At 39.5% G+C, this 18,938-nt stretch overlaps 1 protein-coding gene across 1 annotated transcript in view; it reads left to right on the forward strand.

The window, feature by feature from the left end:
* SUMF1 (sulfatase modifying factor 1) overlaps positions 1-16,429 on the forward strand; it is a 104,227-nt gene extending 87,798 nt beyond the window's left edge. The window contains exons 8-9 of the mRNA XM_007985056.3: positions 6,003-6,062; positions 15,322-16,429. Coding sequence (XP_007983247.3) covers positions 6,003-6,062; positions 15,322-15,432 — 171 coding nt within the window. The 3' untranslated portion in view covers positions 15,433-16,429. The remainder of the gene's footprint in view (positions 1-6,002; positions 6,063-15,321) is intronic.
* The last annotated feature ends 2,509 nt before the right edge of the window (positions 16,430-18,938 follow it).

Below are 18,938 nucleotides of genomic sequence, written 5' to 3' on the forward strand. Positions count from 1 at the left end.
CTTTATTTAGATTTAAAGTCTTGATTATATTTAGGCTTTAGGTAGGGTGTGTGTGTGTGTGTGTGTGCGCGCGCGCGCATGAATGAGTGTGTGTATGTATAAGAGTAATTAAAAATACTTCATAGGGCTGTGTACATTCTTTATATCATATCAGGAGGCATATTATGCATGGCTCTTATTGTGACACTGATAAGATTATGTTTGTTAATAAGATTGATCAGTATTTAAGTAGACATTGTCAGTCTGAACCATCTGTTACAAGCCTTTCACTCACTGATTTTAGCAGCCATTGATACTCATTGCCTAGATTCAGTTCTTTAGGAGGGTTTGTTTGTTTGTTTCTTTGTTTGTTTTCCTAGGACAGGGTTTCTCATTCCTGTTGTCTGGGCTGCAGTGTTGTGGCGCAGTCACCGCTCACTGGAACTTCTGCCTCCCAAGTTCAAGTGGTTCTCCTGCCTCAGTCTTTTGAGTAGCTGGGACTACAGATGTGCCCCACCACGCCTGGCTAACTTTTGTATTTTTTGTAGAGATGAGGTTTCACCATGTTGCCCAGGCCGGTCTTGAACTCCTGGGCTCAAGCAATCTTCCCACATTGGCCTCCCAAAGTGCTGTGATTACATGCGTGAGCCATTGCACTTGGCCACGATTTTTGAAATAGTGACATTCTATTACTCTTTCTGTATTAATTATCTGGAATTCCTCTATAAAGAACATTCACTCATAACTCTTCTATTTTCCTGAGGCATAGTTTGTGTGAGGAAGTCAGAATAAATGCTTGATGCTGTTATTTTCTTAGTAAAAAAGTGATAATAATGTGTACACATACAGAAGTGCCTCATTCTTTTTAATGGGTGCTTAGCATTTCATTACTATGGATTGTGTCAAATAACATGTTTATTATTTGTTTTACTTTTTTAATTTTTATTGGTTATTGGGGAACAGGTGGTGTTTGGTTACATGGGTAAGTTAATGGTGATTTGTGAGATTTTGGTGCACCCCCACCTGAGCAGTATCCACTGCACCCGATTTGTTGCCTTTTATCCCTCGCTCCCTTCCCACCCTTTCCCCCTGAGTCCCCAAAATCCATTGTGTCATTCTTATGCCTCTGCATCCTCATAGCTTAGCTCCCACTTATGAGTGAGAACATATGATGTTTGGTTTTCCATTCCTGAGTTACTTCACTTGGAATAATAGTCTTCAGTCCCATCCAGGTCGCTAGTAGTGCCTTTTGACTGTTCGTTGAGTGATGGAAATTTGTCACACTCTCCATCCCTTCTGTTGCTTTCCTTGTCAATGTATTGGGCATGACAAGGAGGGAAAGGAAAATGTCTCTTGACTACACAGAATGCAGTCATTGTGCTGTGAAAAATGTCCTGGTAAGCCCTGAGCAGGATGGCCACCCCTCTTCCTTACACTCATTCCTCCTCCAAACAAGCCAGTCTCACTGATTTGTGGTTCTGTGGCATCTCCAGTGGATTTGACTCATTGTTAAACATGCCTTCCCAGGTGTTTTAAACAGGGGTAGATTTCTCTGCACTAATGCTGAGTGTTGCTTCTTCATCTCTTTTCCTGAGAACTTTAGCTTTACCTTGGCCTTTTGAGATTATTGGGACTGATATGTAGAAACCTGTGTGTTTTGCTGTTCTTGCAACCATGCAAGCATTGGAGATGTGTTAATATTTTGGTGTCTATGGGACTAGAGCAGTTACGGGCAATAGTACCTTTGAAGATAGCATTCATGATGGTTCCTGCCTGGTTATAGGCAGAGTCCCTATGTTCCATGTGTTTTCCACTGAGACATTTTTTTACTTTCCAACTTTCATTTTAAGTGCAAAGGATAGATGTGCAGGTTTGTTACCTGGGTAAATTGTGGGCCGTGGGGGTTTGGTGTACAGATAATTTTGTCACCCAGGTAATCAGCATAATACTCAGTATGTAGTTTTTCAGTCCTTATCCTCCTCTCACCCTCCACCTTGCTCAAGTAGGCCCCAGTGTCTATTGTTCTCTTCTTTGTCTCCATGTGTACTCAATGTTTAGCTCCCATTTATAAGTGAGAACATGCAGTATTTGGTTTTCTGTTCCTGCGTTAATTCACATAGGATATTAATGGCCTCCAGCTCCATTCAGGTTGCTGCAAAGGACATGATTCATTCTTTTTTATGGCTGTGTAGTATTCCATGGTGTATATGTACCACATTTTCTTTATCCAGTCCACTGTTGATGGATATCTAGGTTAATTTCAAGTGGTTTCTTATGCATCCCTGAGACTCTTGAGCACAGGAGTTGGAGGTGGTAGGGCCCTGCGGCTGCTCTTCCTGCTGCGGTATACAGGCAAATAGATGAGGTGTTTAAACACCACCACCAGTAGCCACTTAAGTTGTTTTAGCCTGCAGTAATAAACTTGATCATGAGAGAGTGTTAATTTTGATTTATTAATGTTTTTTTCCACAAATGGGTATGGAGATACCCATCTTTCCCAACTCTCCGGATTAGTCTGCTAGGGCTGCATAACAAACTACCACACACTTAGTGTCTTTTTTTTTTTTTTTTTGAGATGGAGTCTCGCTCTGTTGTCAAGCTGGAGTGCAGTGGCGCGATCTCGGCACACTGCAACCTCTGCCTCACAGATTCAAGTGATTCTCCTGCCTCAGCCTCGTGAGTAGCTGGACTATAGGTGTGTGCCACCACGACCAGCTAATTTTTGTATTTTTAGTAGAGATGGGGTTTCACTATATTGGCCAGGATGGTCTCTACCTCTTGACCTTGTGATCTGCCCGCCTTGGCCTCCCACACTTAGTGTCTTGAAACAACAGAAATTTATCCTCTCACAGTTCTGGAGGCTAGCAGTCTGAAATCAAGGTGCCAGCTGGGCCACACACCATCTGGAGTCTCTAAGGGAAGATCCTTCCTGGTGGCTTCCAGGAATCCTTCGCATTCCTTGGCTTGTAGCTGCCTCACTCCAGTTCCTGCCTCCATTACCATATGGACTTCTCTGTGTTCCTCTGTGCATACTCTCCTCATCTTACAAGGACACCAGTCATTGGATTTAGGGCCTGCCCTAATCCAATATGATCTTATATTAATTACAAAATTTACAATCTGCAAAGTTCCTATTTCTGAATCAGGTCAGATGCTAGGGCTGTGAATGAACATTAATTTTGGGAACATTTTTCAACCCACTATACCCTCCTAGTAATTTTTCTGTTTTTTGGCAAAGTGGCAAGCATTTCAAACAGTTTTAGTTAATTATCATGTTGTTTGCTAGCAAAAATAGTTTTATTTATAAGAAGCAGCTGAGCAGTCACCTAAATTGAGGACTGTGTTAGGGGCTACAGTTGTGTCAGTCTGGGATGACTGTCATTAGTACTCGCGTCACTGTGGTAAGTGTCGTAGTTATTGATTGCAGACTTAGTTCATTGAAGTTGATGATGAAAGGGAACTATTTTGTTCCCATGCCTTCCCATTGGCAAATCAGCTCCTCCTTGTTCCTAGATCTACTTGAAGAGTCTAAATTGCATGCTAGCAGATACTGTGAAAGACTTGAATCACAATTTGATACATTGTAACAGAGCATGCAGAGAACCACCTAAAGCAGTGTAATGTAAGAACTGTTAAGCAATAAACAGTGTAGGAGAGTGTGGCCGTTACATGGGAGAGTTCCACAGTTTTAAATGCTTTCATTGATGCTATGGTGAATTCTTGGTAATTGTCTTACTTTTATAGAGTAATAAAACTGACTCAGAATGTTTGTCAGATTCTAGATATTCCTGGGAAGAAAACTGCTGCCAGCCATTATTTTGACATGTAGCTTTTCACATTTGCAGTGTGTCTGTTTATAATTAACAAAAGTTTATTAATATAACATTAAGCATTTAAGGCCTTGTAAATATTGTAGCCCTACAGATGAAGGAGGACTAGCCAATGGCTTTGTCTGTGATAGTTTCTAAGCACAACAGTCCCCTACTTACAATGGTTTGACTGAAGATTTTTTTTGAGTTTACAATTGTGTGAAAGTAACGTGCCTTCGGTAGAAACTGTGGTTTAAGTATCCATACAACCATTCTGTTTTCCACTTTCAGTTCAGTATTCAGTAATTTACATGATATAGTCAACACTTTATTATAAAATAGGCTTTGTGTTGTTAGATGATTTGACCAGCTACAGACTACCGTAAGTGTTCTGAACATGTTTAAGATACGCTAGGCTAAGCTATGATATTGGGTAGGTTAGGAGTATTAAATGCATTTTCGACTTAATAAATAGTATTTTCAACTTATGATGGATTTATCAGGACAGGACCTAATCCCATGCTAAGGAGCATCTGTACCTGGAAATGCTTAGAAGATAATGTGCACTTCTGCCCACATGGTTTACATTTGCAAGAAAGTACGTTAGCTATGCTTCGAGAAAGCGTAGTTCTTTTAACTTCTGCCAGTTAAGTAAGGACCTTTTTGATTCACAGGAAAAGGAAAAACTAAGATGTGAGCGGGGTTGTCCCGGCCTCTTGCATTTTCGGAGCAAATAGTAGACGGGTGTGTGATTAATTGTCTTTTTGAACAAAAAAATAAGGAGATAAATCCCTCTCCCCACAGACTCCCCTGATATCGTTCTGACTTATTAGAGCCTATTTATTGGTACCTTTCAGATGCTGTGTATGGCTTACCTGATATTGAGGCTTTTATCTTGGCAACTGATGCCTTAGGATTTTCATTTCCTTTGAACTTTTATCTGAAGCCCTTCCTAGAAAAAAGTCTTGCCATTGTACTGGCTCTGTGTAGATCTCAATTCTTATTACAGTGGTAGACATTGCTCTTTCTTGCCTCCTTTTAAGCCCTGCCTAATTTCCTATACTTCTTGTCTCTAAGTGGGTGCACAGTGGAGTGCCTCAGAGCTTGGAGTCTGGAGCAGGGCTGCCTGGTTGTGCTACTTATTTTGCTGGTAACTTAACCTACCTCCAACATTGGATGGAGAATACCTGAGTTAATATTTGTAAAGTGCTCAAACTGTGCCTGGTTCATAGTATGCATATGTGTCTTTTTCTTTCTTCAAGATAAACTATGTTCTATATCTTGATTGTAGTAGTGGTTACATGACTATATATGTTTGTCAAAACTCATTGGAACTGTGCACTTAAAAAGGATGAATTTTACTGTGTATTAATTATATCTTAATAAACCACACCTAAATTTTTTGTTAAGGCTAACAAGCAAACTCTTTCATTCAATCAGCAAAGTGTTTATTAAGTGTTACACAGTGGGATTATAAAAACATGTAATTCTGGCCTGGCATGGTGTTGCATGCCTGTAATCCCAGCACTTTGGGAGGCTGAGGTAGGAGGGTCACTTGAGCCCGGTAGTTCAAGACCAGCCTGGGCAATATAGCGAGACCTTGTCTCTACAAATAATTATTTTTAAAAATTAGCTGGGCGTGGTGGTTCATGCCTGTGGTTCTAGCTACTTGGGAGGCTGAGGAGGATTGCTTGAGCCCAGGTGGTCAAGGCTGTAGTGAGCTGTGATCATGCCACTACACTCCAGCCTGGGTGACAGAGGGAGACCCTGTCTCAAGAAAAATTTTTGTTTCAAAAACAAAACAAAACAAAACATGTAATTCAAAGACGCTTGCCAGTGTAGATGAATAAACCAATTATAACACAGGATAAATTTGCTTATTAGCATGACATGGTAAGAGGTGTGGCCAAGCAGCTTATTAGTCATCTAGGCAAGAAATGCTGTAGGGACTTAGGAGGCAGGATTGCTTCCTATAGTCATGAAGACTTCACCAAAGAGTGGGAACTTGAGGGGCGCCTTAGAAGATGGGTAGGATTTAGGGAGGTGGGCATTTGGGAGGGCCCATGAATACAGATAAAAGCCTAGGGGTGGAAATACATGTGGAGAGTTTAGACAACCATGAGAGAGCTGGTTGGATCAAAGTGGATTCTCTCCCACTGTGTAAGGGGCAGCTTTGCCTTCTGCTCTAACACAGCCTTTTTTCTTCATCTGTAGAAAGGTCCCCCTTCTGGGAAAGACCGGGTGAAGAAAGGTGGATCCTACATGTGCCATAGGGTAAGTCATGTCACTAAACTATTTTGCCGTTCTTGTTCTGATAGCAGTTTTATGGATCCATTGTAAATGATAGCCCCGAATGTCTCTTTCACTTCTGCAAATGCATACCTAACCCCACTGAAACCAGAAAAAAAGAAGGATTGTCATCTCAAATTTGGTTACAAGCACGGAGAAAAGTAACACAAGTAACAGAGGTTGTGAATGACGTATTGTCAACCACATTTCATCTATTGAATCTTGCCCCTTTGAGAGACCTTTGTTGTTTCGTGAACTGCGTGGGGGTGAGTGTATATACCTTTTCCAACATGTGAGTCTGAAAGCACACCCTTAATTTATTTGAGAATCCTGTACATTTCTGGATTTTTTGTTGAGATTCAGGTGAGAGTTACATATGGAGGGCAGATTGTGATATACTGAAATGGAAGCATCCCGTGTTCTGGGTACAAAGTGTGCCTTGTGAAATGAGCATCATTCCCAGAGAGTGTTTCTTCTCTTTGGGCTATGATTTTAGTGTCTGAGCTGGCTTTCTTCATCAGTTAGAGTGACTTGGTATTTCATAAATAACCTTTATAAGGAATTTGGAAATAGAATACCATCCCTTCCCTTTTTTCTTTGAGTCATATATTTTTCACATCTCCTCAACTCCAGCTTTCTCTCCCTGTGCAGAGATGGCATTTTGCAGATTGTTATTGCCGCAAAGCTTCCCCTAGTAATTTATTCAGTCCAGGTGGTTAGAGACTTAAAACCACCTATAATGGCTCCAAATTAGGTTACCAATTTGATAGTGATGGCATTATCGAATTTTGTCTTAAAACAGTGGTTCTCAAACTTTATTCCACATTGTAATCATCTGGGATCTATATAAAATACTGTTGTCTGGTTCCTCACTCACCCCCATTCTGATTTGATTTTTCTTCAGTGTGAGCTGGGCATTGCATTTTTTAAAGCTCTCCAGGTGATGAAAACATACGTCCAAGTTTGGGAATCACTAGCCTAAAGCAAATCTCTCTAGATTATATATATATGTGAGTTTGTATGTATGTGTATCTTCTGTATTTCTTAGGATTTTTAATCCAGTGATTCAGGTAGAAGTTCATAAAGCAGAGCTCAATTGATGCTTTAGACCTACACTGATAATAAGATGTAGACCAATTTATCTTCATAAAATCTTTTTTTTTTTTTTTTTTTTTGACAGGGTCTCACTCTTCATCCAGACTGAGGTGCAGTAGCACAATCACAGCTCACTGCAGCCTCGACCTCCTAGGCTCAAGTGATCCTCCCATCTCAGCCTCCCAAGTAACCTGGCTAATTTTTAAATTTTTTGTAGAGATGGGGTCTTGCCGTGTTGCCTAGGCTGGTCTTGAACATTTGGGCTCAGGAAATTCTTCCTGCCTTTGCTTCCCAAAATGTTGGGATTCACTGCGCCTGACCTAAAATTCTAGTTTTAATTTTAAATTAAAAGCGTTGTCCCAGGTCTTCCCAATATATTTATATGTTCACATATACATCAGAGTCTTTAATCCCAGATTGTTTCTCTATTTTAAGTTGTTGCTACAAATGTACCTGGATCTTCTTGCCAGGGAACCAGGCTTCCATGGAAAACAGGTGAATCTCTCTTTGTACAGTAGTATCTCAAAATCCTAATTGTCACCAGTTATGTCTCTGACATATGGCACTTTTCTAAATTGAGAATCCATTTACTTTCTAAGTAATCGAGGACCAGAAGATTTTTCTTCAAGAATAAATGGGGTAACAGAAGCTTGTAAAAAACATTTTAAGCAAGTAAAGAACATTAACTATCCTAATTCCATGCATATGAATGTATCTACTTTCATGTTTATAATTTTTAGCTTACTTGTAACCTACATTTTTATAAGCTTCCCAGTAGATTCTTTAAAAATATCTTTTAACCTCCTACATGCTTTATTAAGTATGCTTACATGGTACTGATTTTTGTATGTTCATCTTGTATCTTGCAACCTTGCAAAACTCATTTATTAGTCCTAGTAATGTTTTTGTAGATTGTATTATATTTTCTACATAGGTGATCATATGATCTGTGAATGTTGACAGTTCTTCCTTTCTAATCTAGATGCCTTTTATAACTTTTTCTTGCTGTATGTCATTGGCTAGAACTTTCAGTATAGTGTTGAATAGGAATGATAAGAGTAGACATTCATACCTCATTCTTGATCTTAGGGAATAAACATTCAGTTTTTCAAAATCAGTTATGTGTTAGCAATAGCTTTTCATAGACGCCCTTTACAGCTTGAGAAAGTTTTTTTCCATTGCTATTTTTTTGTGAGTTTTTTTTTTAATCAGCAATGGATGTAGATTTTGCTGGGTGCTTTTTCTGCATCTATTGAGATGATAATATGATTTTGCTTTTTCTATCTGTTCATATAGTGAATTACATTGATTTTCAAATATTAAGCTATCCTTGCATTCCTGGGATACATATCATTCCACTTAGTCATGATGTATTATCTTTTTTATACATTTTGGATTTGATCTGCAAAAATTATGAGTATTTTTGCATCTAGTTTATTCTGTGTTTTCTTGTAATATCTTTGTCTGATTTTGGTTTCAGGGTATTGCTGTCTTCATAGATTGAGTTAAATATTAACTTATTTTACATTTTTTGCAAGAGTTTATGTAGAATTAGTGTTATTCTTGAAATGTTTGATAGGATTCCTTGGTGAATGCATTTGGGCCGAGAGTTTTAACTATTAATTAATTAATTTAGAAAACAGGATCAAATTTCTGAACTCAAGCAATTGTCCTGCTTCAGCCTCCCTAGTGGCTGAGACTATACGTGTGAGCCAGTATGCCGATTTTTTTTTCTTTTACTATAGGCCTAATTTTTAAAATAGATGTGGGACTATACAGCTTATCTGCTTCTTCTTGAGTACATTCTGGTAGTTTGTATCTTTTAAGGAATTTGTCCATTTCATTTGGTTTATTGTATTTATTGGCATAATCTCTGCCTTTCTTTGGGTGTTTAGACTATTTATATTTAATATGGTTTTTGATATGGTTGGGTTGAAATGTGCCATCTTGATTTTTTTTTCTCTTTGTCTCACCTGTTCTTGTTCTCTGTTTTTCTTCCTTTTGATTGCATACTTTTTATCACCCCATTTTCTCTCCTTAATGCTTATTAGCTGTAACTCTTTGTTTTATAATTTTAGTATTAATTTAAAGTTTATATTATGCATTTTTATCTTTTCTTAGCTTACCCGAAGGATTTGTTTTAATTTAGTCAGGTTCCATATGATGGGGATAACATTTTAGAAGAGGAGAATAGCAGAGTGACAAAACTGAGTGGGATCCACAGGATTTTCCATAGAAAAATGGCACTTCCAGGATCTTGGTCAAGTGAATTGTTTATTAGGTTGGTCTTTAACATCAGTCTGATTATATCTGTAAGGTCAGGAAAATAGCACAGTGTTGATTGTGAATTATTTTCAGAGTGCTTAGCCTTTCCAGTAGATTAAGAGTGACAGCTTTTACTAAATTATTGGGATGTGAATTAGGGAATTACATCTGGATTGGAGTTCTATATCTGTTTCTTGCCAGGTATGTGACCTTGGGCAAATTACTTAATCTTTCCAAGCCTCAGTTTTCACATTTATAACATGCTATAATTATACCCATTATAAGGTTCTGGTGAAGAGTAAATGAACCAACATATATAAGTTCTTGGCACAGTGCTTAGCTTGTGGTAAAGGTTCAGTAAAAGTTAGTTGCTCCTATCAGCATCATCTTTATTGTAATTAGATTATTTCCCCTCTTCTTTTTTGAAGAAGGAACCGACTAATAAACTCCCAACTAGACAGGCAAAAACAATGTTTATGGCATAGGTGAAAATCAATAAAAGGAAAAAAATCAATAGAAAGAATAATGTTATAATTCATTTTTAAAAACATTTTCTTGCTTAGATGATAACTTATTTTTGATCATGGGCCAACACGAGTTTGCCTGGCTAAAGTAAATTCTTTTTTTTGAGACAGACTCTCACTCTGTCACCCAGGCTGGAGTGCAATGACATGATCTTGGCTCACTGCAACGTCCGCCCCCCAATTTCAAGCATTTCTCCTGCCTCAGCTTCCTGAGAGCTGGGATTACAGGTGTGTGCCACCACGCATGGCTACTTTTTGTGTAGAGATGGGGTTTTACCAAACTGGCCAGGCTGATCTCGAACCCCTGACCTCAAGTGATCCTCCCGCCTTGGCCTCCCAAAGTGCTGAGATTATAGACGTGAGCCACCATGCCCAGCCTGCCTGGCTAAAGTTAGTTCTGATGATCATTCATAATTTTTTGAAAATCTATCCAAAGTATAGCTTCAAGAAGGAGATAGGGGCACAGAAAGAAAAACTATGAAGCAACATGTCATCTGGTTAAGGGTGCAGACTTTGGAATCAGATTGCATAGGCTGGAACCTTGGATCCACCATTTATAAACCATGTAACCTTAGGCACACTATTAACATCTGTGTGCCTCAATTTTTCCTCAAGTATACAGTGCAGATACTAATAATGCCTATCTCATAGGATTGTTGAAAGGATCAAGTGAATTAATACATAAGAAGTTCTTAGAATAGTTCACATAGTAAGTACTCAAGAAATACTCGTTGTTGTTGATGTTGTTAGATTAATCCCTCTGGGTCTTTAGCTCAGCCTACAACATTGAGGAAATCCTCACCTTCCTGCCAAGATGAAGAGCGAAAGGAGTTGGTCTAGTGTCAGTGGCAAGTGCAATGGATGGGAAATTGAGACATCTCTTCTGTTGTGGAGTTCTCAATAATGATTTTGTTTAACATGAGCTACAATTATCTTTAAAATGCCCTTTGTCCCTAAAAGTCTTCCTCTCATAAAAACCATATTGCTGTTCCACTTGACTTTGAAGCCCCAAGGCTGGTAAGTCATTATCTTAAATGGATTGTTCCCAAGTCCAGGATCACATTCTTAGCACAGACATGGAGATCAATTTCACACAGTAATTAGCCATCTTGATGAAATAGGACTAAAACAGGTCCTTCCCACTTGCCCTGTTCTTAATTAATAGAATGACCCATTTTTCAGCCACCTAGACCTCACATCCTTAAGAACCACTTTTGGTGCTAAAAATAAAGTTGGAAAAAAAGAAAGAGCAATGAGGACATTTATAATGAGGCCATTTACCTCTTTAATTATATGCTTTATTAGTTGGAATTTAAAATGAACGACTTATTAATAAATGTTTGCTGAGTGAATGAGTGCATTTGAAATGGAATGATGTGTGAATTGACTGTTTTCTCAACTGATGGCTCTGACCTCTCGATACTAACTTTTGTAGTGAGTCTTGCTTTTTTAGGGTTTAATTCTTTATTGTCATTTTGCTTAATGGACAGTGTCAGGGATTGCTGTGATCTAATAAAGAACTTTTGGTGGTGGGGAAGGGAGAAGCACTGATTTTAAACTTTTTATTATACAAAGAAAACATTTTCATAGCATAGAAATTAGAAAATATATAATAAAGATCAAAATGAAAATGAAATCATTATGTTTCCTAAAGAAAACAATTGATAGTATTCCAGCAAACTTAATTTTTGTCTTTCAAGAATGGAATTATTCTGTATATACCAGGGTCTTCAGATACAGCCCTGGGAATAATCTCTTATATATCTCTTTTCTACTGTCCTGTGTCACAGCTGTAGAATCCTCAACACAGTGCTTTGGGCAGGTCCCACCAGTTCATTTGAGTTGTTATATGCTAGGTTTTGTGGCATATGAGCATCAACTTATTTTAAAATAGTTTCTGATATAATTTAAGAGATAAGTGACACGTAGAAATATGCCGTTCAACAAAAACCTAAGTCCTATGCCCTATCACCAGAGAGATTTCTTAACTTTCCCACTTATGCAGCAATTGTATATCCACATTCAGATGCTGGCAGGGGTATTACCATCTTCCTGCAGTTGAACACAAGGTTTCTAAGACCTACTTAGAAGCTGGCTAATACCTTTGTTGTTTTAGTGAGGAAGCCAGTTACCCCAAAGATAGTCATTGCTCATGCCTGGAATTCTCATGCTCCAGATCTTTGAGCAACTCAGCCCACATGTGATCTTAGAGGGGCCTTTCCAGACCACCACCCTATCTAAAGTAGCTACCCAGTCACTCTCAGTCCTCTTTCCCTATTTTCCTTCCTGCAGAGGTGACTACTCCTGGAAAACAGCTTGAATGTATTGGTTGATTTATTGTCTGACAATTCCCTGTTGAATGTCAGCTCCCTGATAACAGGTATCTTGTTTGTCTTGTTCTGATTGTATCCGTCATACCTAAAATAGCATCTGGCATATTGTAAGCTCTTATATATTCTGTGAATAATTAAACCATGCTCTGATATTATCAGGCTGTGGCCTTGCTATCCTCTCAACTTGCCCTTCTAAATCCTATAAACCAGTGTTACTCAAAGTGTGGCCCATGGGCCTGTAGCATCAGCAGCACCTAGAAACTTGTTAGAAGTAGGTTCTTGAGCCCCATACTAGACTTCCTGAATCAGAGTTTCTGGATGTGTGGCCTAGGAACATGGATTTAAGCAAGCTGTATTGGCCATTCTTATGTATGCTGAGGTCTGAGGACCACTGCCATGATCATGGAAATCTCATCCACATCAATTTTTGCCTTCTAAAAAAGTCTTTCCTAAAATCTGTGGCATTCTACAAGGGACAACTCCTTCACCTGAATTACTAATTACCTCGAAATTGTTTACCCCTACATGGTTTGTAGCTGTTTGATGTATAGTCTGTTTCTTCAACCAGTCTGAGATCTCCAGCAAGACAGGAACATAATTCTACTCTGATCTTTTCTGTGGGTGTAATGAGTGAGCAATCAGGAAACACTTCATTGTTTTGGTCATGTGTGTACATTTATGGGACAAGAATGTCATGTCGTCTGTGTCGCTCCCCCTGAACCTGATCTTTGCTGCGGTGTGGAATTGGCCACACATGCTTGGTTGCATGGAGCCCTGGATTATCCACAGGAGCTTGGTTCTGGAAATACCAAAGCACTGTTGTTTCACAGCAGCCCAATGAGTAGGCCCTGCATGGGATGAGGCTTTTGCTGTGTCTTCCTGCATGGTCACCTCTAGTCATTTGAGAGCTTCCACTGCATGTAGATCACACATAGTAGGAGATGCCATCAATTTATCAATTATTTCAAGCACGTTTTAAATTCATCTTCCCTCTGTCTACCTGAGAATTGCTAATGTCATATTCTTCACTGACCACAAGGCAAATTAGAAAATTGGTTGCTATCATTTCACTATCTGTAGAAGACAAAGCACTGTGTCTTTCTTTTTAAAGTAGAAGTGCTCCAGAGAATTTCTGTGTCAACTTTAGAGATACTTTTCATAAAGATAAGAAGCATTTTATTCTTCTGAGAGAAAGGAGAATAATTAAAAAATAAAAAAACCTTTTGCATGCTGACTTCCCCCTGACTCCAAATTATCGCTTCTGCACAGATTCTAAAGTTATTCCACACGTTTCTTTGTGAAACTTCTTTCACCAGCTTGCGGAGACTTGAGCTGTACTGGGCCAACTCATAGTGTATGCTCATGGCACACAGGATGACTAGTTTATTTTTATTCTCCGTTATTTTGGATCGGAGAACAATCCTAGGGCACAAGAGTTTCATGCGTGGTTATTTTTGGCATGTGGAGGCTTTTGAAGTAATCTGTGGTTAATCACTGAATACCTGCTAGGTAGGCAGGGATATGTGCGTTAGGCTGTCTTATGTTTGTGCAAGCGTACAAGTGCATGCAGGGCTTGTGTATTGGGCAGTGGGAAAGAAGACATGAGTTGTGATAACCTTCCCTCTGGAGTGTAGAATCTTGCCAGGAAAGCAAGCACACCACAGTTAGACCTGAGCTGGAATTCTGCTTTCTTTAATGACTGTGCAATCTTGGGTAAGTCATTGAGTTTCTCTGGGCTGTTACAATCCAATGACGTAACAGATGAAGATGCCTAGCCCCATGTCTGGTGTGTACTAGGTGCTGAAGGTCTGTGTTGGTGTGCATGTGTATACTTGTGCCCGGCTCTTATTTAATAACACAGATGTAAAACAAACTGCACACAACATTGTATAGCTTTATTAATTACTATGATTTAAACTCCCAAAGCAACACATTTTTAAAAAGCAATGTTGTCCCACAGCCTTTCCTACATTTGATGTTCCTAGGCTTATTGTTTAATTTTTTGCCAATCTACTGGTATTAGATCATAAATATGATTTAGATAGTAAATGATATCATAAATATTATTTAGATATTAAATGATATCTTAGTATTATTCTTAATATTTTTTCAGTGGCCATCTATCACTTATTAATTTAAAAAATTAATATATATTAATTCTTATTGTATAGGAATACTGCATAGATTTCATATAGGAAGTATGAAACTCAGGTTGCTTGAGGGATAACTCCTGTGCACACTGTGGTGCATTCAGAACCTTCCAGTCTTTTCTTCTTGGCATATGTAGTTATCTACACTGAGGTCATACCACATATACAGCTTTATATTCTGACGTTTTCATTTAACTTTTTTTTTTTTTGGAGACAAGATCTTGCTCTGTCACCCAGACTTTAGCACAGTGGCTCAGTGATGGTGCACTGCAGCCTCAAACACCTGGACTCAAGAGATCTTCCCACTTCAACCTCTCGAGAAGCTGGGACTACAGGTGCACACCACCATGCTCAGCTAATTTTTTGTAGAGATGGGGTCTTGCTGTGTTGCCCAGGCTGGCCTTGAGCTCCTGGCCTCAAGCAGTCCTCCCATTTCAGCCTCCCAAAATGTTGAGATTACAGGTGTGAGCCAGTGCACCTGGCCTCATTTTACATTTTGTCATGAAGAAGTCCTGTGTCATTAAATATTATGTAAAAATATGACTTTCAATGGCTGCTTGCTTTTCTGTTATATGGATGTGCCTAAACTTAGGCAATCATTGGTTTTCACGTTTTTCTTTTTTGCTGTTCTATCTAATGCGGAACATCTTTGTACTATATCTGTGTTACGTTTATAAGGTAAAGGACGTTGGAAAATATGTGGTTAATTCTTGAATGTGCTGCCCTTGAATGTGCATACATGTGAAGTATCCATACAGCCAGGGTTGTGGGGAAGCACTATCTGCAGCTGGTGCTTTTGTGCAACCTGCATCTGACAGGTTAGAGCCCTCGGCCGAGAGTCCCAGTAGCACTTACCTTGCCTTTTCTCTCTGCACAGTCCTACTGTTACAGGTATCGCTGTGCTGCTCGTAGCCAGAACACACCTGATAGCTCTGCTTCGAATCTGGGATTCCGCTGTGCGGCCGACCGCCTACCCACCATGGACTGACAACCAAGAAGAATTTTCCCAATCCAAGAAGGAGTCATGTCTGACCTACACTGGGCTTCCCTCAGAACTTTGAACTATCTCATGGAAAGAATTCCCACCCTGAGGTGGGTTACATACCTGCCCAACGGCCAAAGGAACCGCCTTGTGAGACCAAATCGCTGACCTGGGTCAGTGCATGTGCTTTATTGTGTGGTGCATCTTTGAAGATCATCACCATATTTTACTTTTGAGAGTTTTTAAAGCAGAAGGGGAGTGGAGGGAACCCTGACCTAGGCTTCAGGAGGCCCGCATCCTACACAGGCTCTGCCACAGGGGTTAGACCCCAGGTCTGACACTTGACCTTTCTGGGCCTCAAGTTCCGTCCCCTATCAAATGAGGGGATGGACAGCATGACCTCTGGGTTTCTCTCCAACTCATCAGTTCTAAAGAGGATATCAGATTCTATTGTGACTTCATAGTGAGAATTTATGATAGATTATTTTTTAGCTATTTTTTCCATGTGTGAACCTTGAGTGACACTAATCATGTAAAGTAAGAGTTCTCTTATGTATTATTTTCAGAAAAGGGATGGTGGTGACTCCTTTATATTCATACTGCACTTTGTTTTTCCAAGGAAATCAGTGTCTTTTACATCGTTATGATGAATCCCACATGGGCCAGTGATGGTATGCTGAAGTTCAGCCATTGAACACACAGGAATGTCTGTGGGGTGACTCTACTGTGCTTTATCTTTTAACATTAAGTGCCTTTGGTTCAGAGGGGCAGTCATAAGCTCTGTTTGCCCCTCTCCCCAAAGCCTTCAGTGAATGTGAAATGTGTGCTAAATGGGGAAACCTGTTTAATTCTAGGTATAGGGTAAAAGGAATGAGGACCTTGAATTAGCTATATTCAGGGTATCCGGTATTTTGTAATAGGGAATAGGAAACCTTGTTGGCTATGGAATATCAAATGCTTTGAATCATGCACTATGTCGAATAAACTTATCTGCTAAATCAGGCTTCACTCTCATCAGCTTCTTTTCTCTTTCTCTTCTTTGCGTTTTCTTTTAAAGAAAGGACTTTGTGATATGCATGCTTTATTTGCTAGAAAACTTCCATGTTTATTAGCTAGTGGATAACTTTGATATATAGGTAATTTGTGGGAATTTTTATTCCAAATAGCAAGGCTATTCCACCAGGAACCCTATCATGACCTTGCTGCTTGTTGCCACAGTAGATAAATGCCAAGTGAAAGGCACTGCCCCGGTTGGTGGTCTTGTAAAACCCAGCATTTGCTTCCCATGCCAGGAAAGCACCTTGTTTTAGAACAATGGATTTCGACCTAAGGTCCCTTTTATCAAAGTTCCCATCCTGATTCCTCAGTCCTGAGAACCCCTAAGCCATTTCTTGCATGCCATTCAAAAGAAATGTTTAAATCAAATAATATTCAAAAGTGTTTAACCAACAGATTTACTACTTTTGTGCTTCACCTCTTAACATGTTAAAACATTTCACTTGAAAAGCAATCGTGTAGGCCAGGCTCAGTGGCTCACACCTGTAACCCCAGCACTTTGGGAGGCCAAGGTGGGTAGATCACTCAAGGTCAGGAGTTCGAGATTAGCCTGGCCAACATGCCAAAACCCTATTTCTACTAAAAATACAAAAAAAAAAAAAAATTTAGCCAGAAGTGGTGACATGTGCCTGTAGTCCCAGCTACTCGGGACTGAGCCAGAAGAATCGCTTGAACCTGGGAGGCAGAGGTTGCAGTGAGCCGAGATCACGCCATTGCATTCCAGCCTGGATAACAGAACAAGACTTTGTGTCAGAGAAAAAAAAAAAGTCATGTAGCTGGCATGTTTAGCCACATTTGTGGTTCATTTTGTGGATATTAAATGTTTTTCTACAAACTTCCACCTACTGATGATTAATCCCGGGGCGAGGGGTGGGGAACATTTGTAGCAAATAACTAATGTAGGAAATAAGAGATTTTATTTTTAAAGTCGCCCTACTCCAGTACAGTTTGTTTTTACTTGTTACCTCCCACCTGCATATATTTTTTACATTGTTATATTTATAGTGTGTATATTTTGAATTCTTCTCTTGTTAATTAATGTTATATTGCATAAATATTTTTGGTGTTTTGGGTATACTTTTTAGAATTGCATTTTTAGCAGCAGCACAATACTGGAAGGCATTTAAAATGAATTCCTAAGTTGGGGACAGTGGCTGATATCTATAATCCCAGCGCTTTGGGAAGTTGAGGCGAAAGGATCATTTGAAGCCAGGAACCTGAGACCAGCCTGGTCAACTGATATGGTTTGACTGCGTCCCCACCCAAATCTCATCTTGAATTGTAGTTCCCATAATCCCCAGGTGTTGTGCAAGGGACCTGGTGGGAGTAATTGAATCATGGGGGCAGTAACCCCCATGCTGTTCTTGTGATAGTGAGTTAGTTCTCACAAGTTCTGATGGTTTTATAAGGGGCTTTTCCCCCATTGCTCAGCACTCACTCTCCTGCCACCCTGTGAAGAGGTGCCTTCCACCATGATTGTAAGTTTCCCCAGCCATGTGGAACTGTGAGTCAATTAAACCTCTTTTCTTTATAAATTACCCAGTCTAAGGTATTCCTTCATAACAGTGTGAACATGGAGTAATATAGCAACAAAGCGAGACCCCATCTTTACAAAAAATGAAAAATCAAAATTAGTTGGGCAGGGCAGTGTGTACCTGTAATCCCAGCTACCTGAGAGGCTGAGGTGGGAGGTTTGCTTGTGCCCAGGAGCTCAAGGCTGCAGTAAACTATGATTGTGCCCGTTTACACCAGCCTGGGCAACAGAGAAAGACCCTGTCTCTAAAAATAAATAAAATAAAATGACATCCTAACAAGCCATTTATTTAAGAACTACATGTCTGGGTTGCCAACTAAAGAGTACCCTAAACCATGGCTAGCTATAGTCACTACGGTTTATAATGTTGGATAAGACATATGAGCAGACCAACAAAATGGGACTGTGAAAAGTTTGGTTTGAATGCCATAAATGTAGTCCTGAAAAGCCTCACTTTCTGTAAAATTGCACACAGAAAAATAGAGGCATAAGGGGAAAATGGGGTAGAGGCAGATTACTCAAAACTTAAGGAACTTTGTACATTGTACCACAGCACTGGCAAAATAATAACTATCCTAACAAAACCAGTAGCTTAATTCAATCTCCACTGGCATTTGCAGCCAGCATTACAGCCCAGTTGATCCTTTGCAGCCTTAAGCCTTGAGGCACCTTCTTTCTTCTCCAAGATGTAAGACCTTCAGGACATATGCTTCTAATGAAGACGACTTCCATCAAAAGTAAAAAATCTGATCTGGGAAGTAGATTTCTTCATCAGTCGACTTCAAGAGGGGCAGTGTCTTTGCAGCATCTTTACCTGCACTCTGCTTAACACAGAGAGATCTTAACACAGTGGAAACTGTAGCAGTTCTTGAAGCCACTAAATAAATCACTAGATGCACTAAAAGAAGGCACTTTCATAGGA

Source organism: Chlorocebus sabaeus, chromosome 22, assembly GCF_047675955.1.
Source record: "Chlorocebus sabaeus isolate Y175 chromosome 22, mChlSab1.0.hap1, whole genome shotgun sequence".
Lineage (NCBI taxonomy): Eukaryota > Metazoa > Chordata > Mammalia > Primates > Cercopithecidae > Chlorocebus > Chlorocebus sabaeus.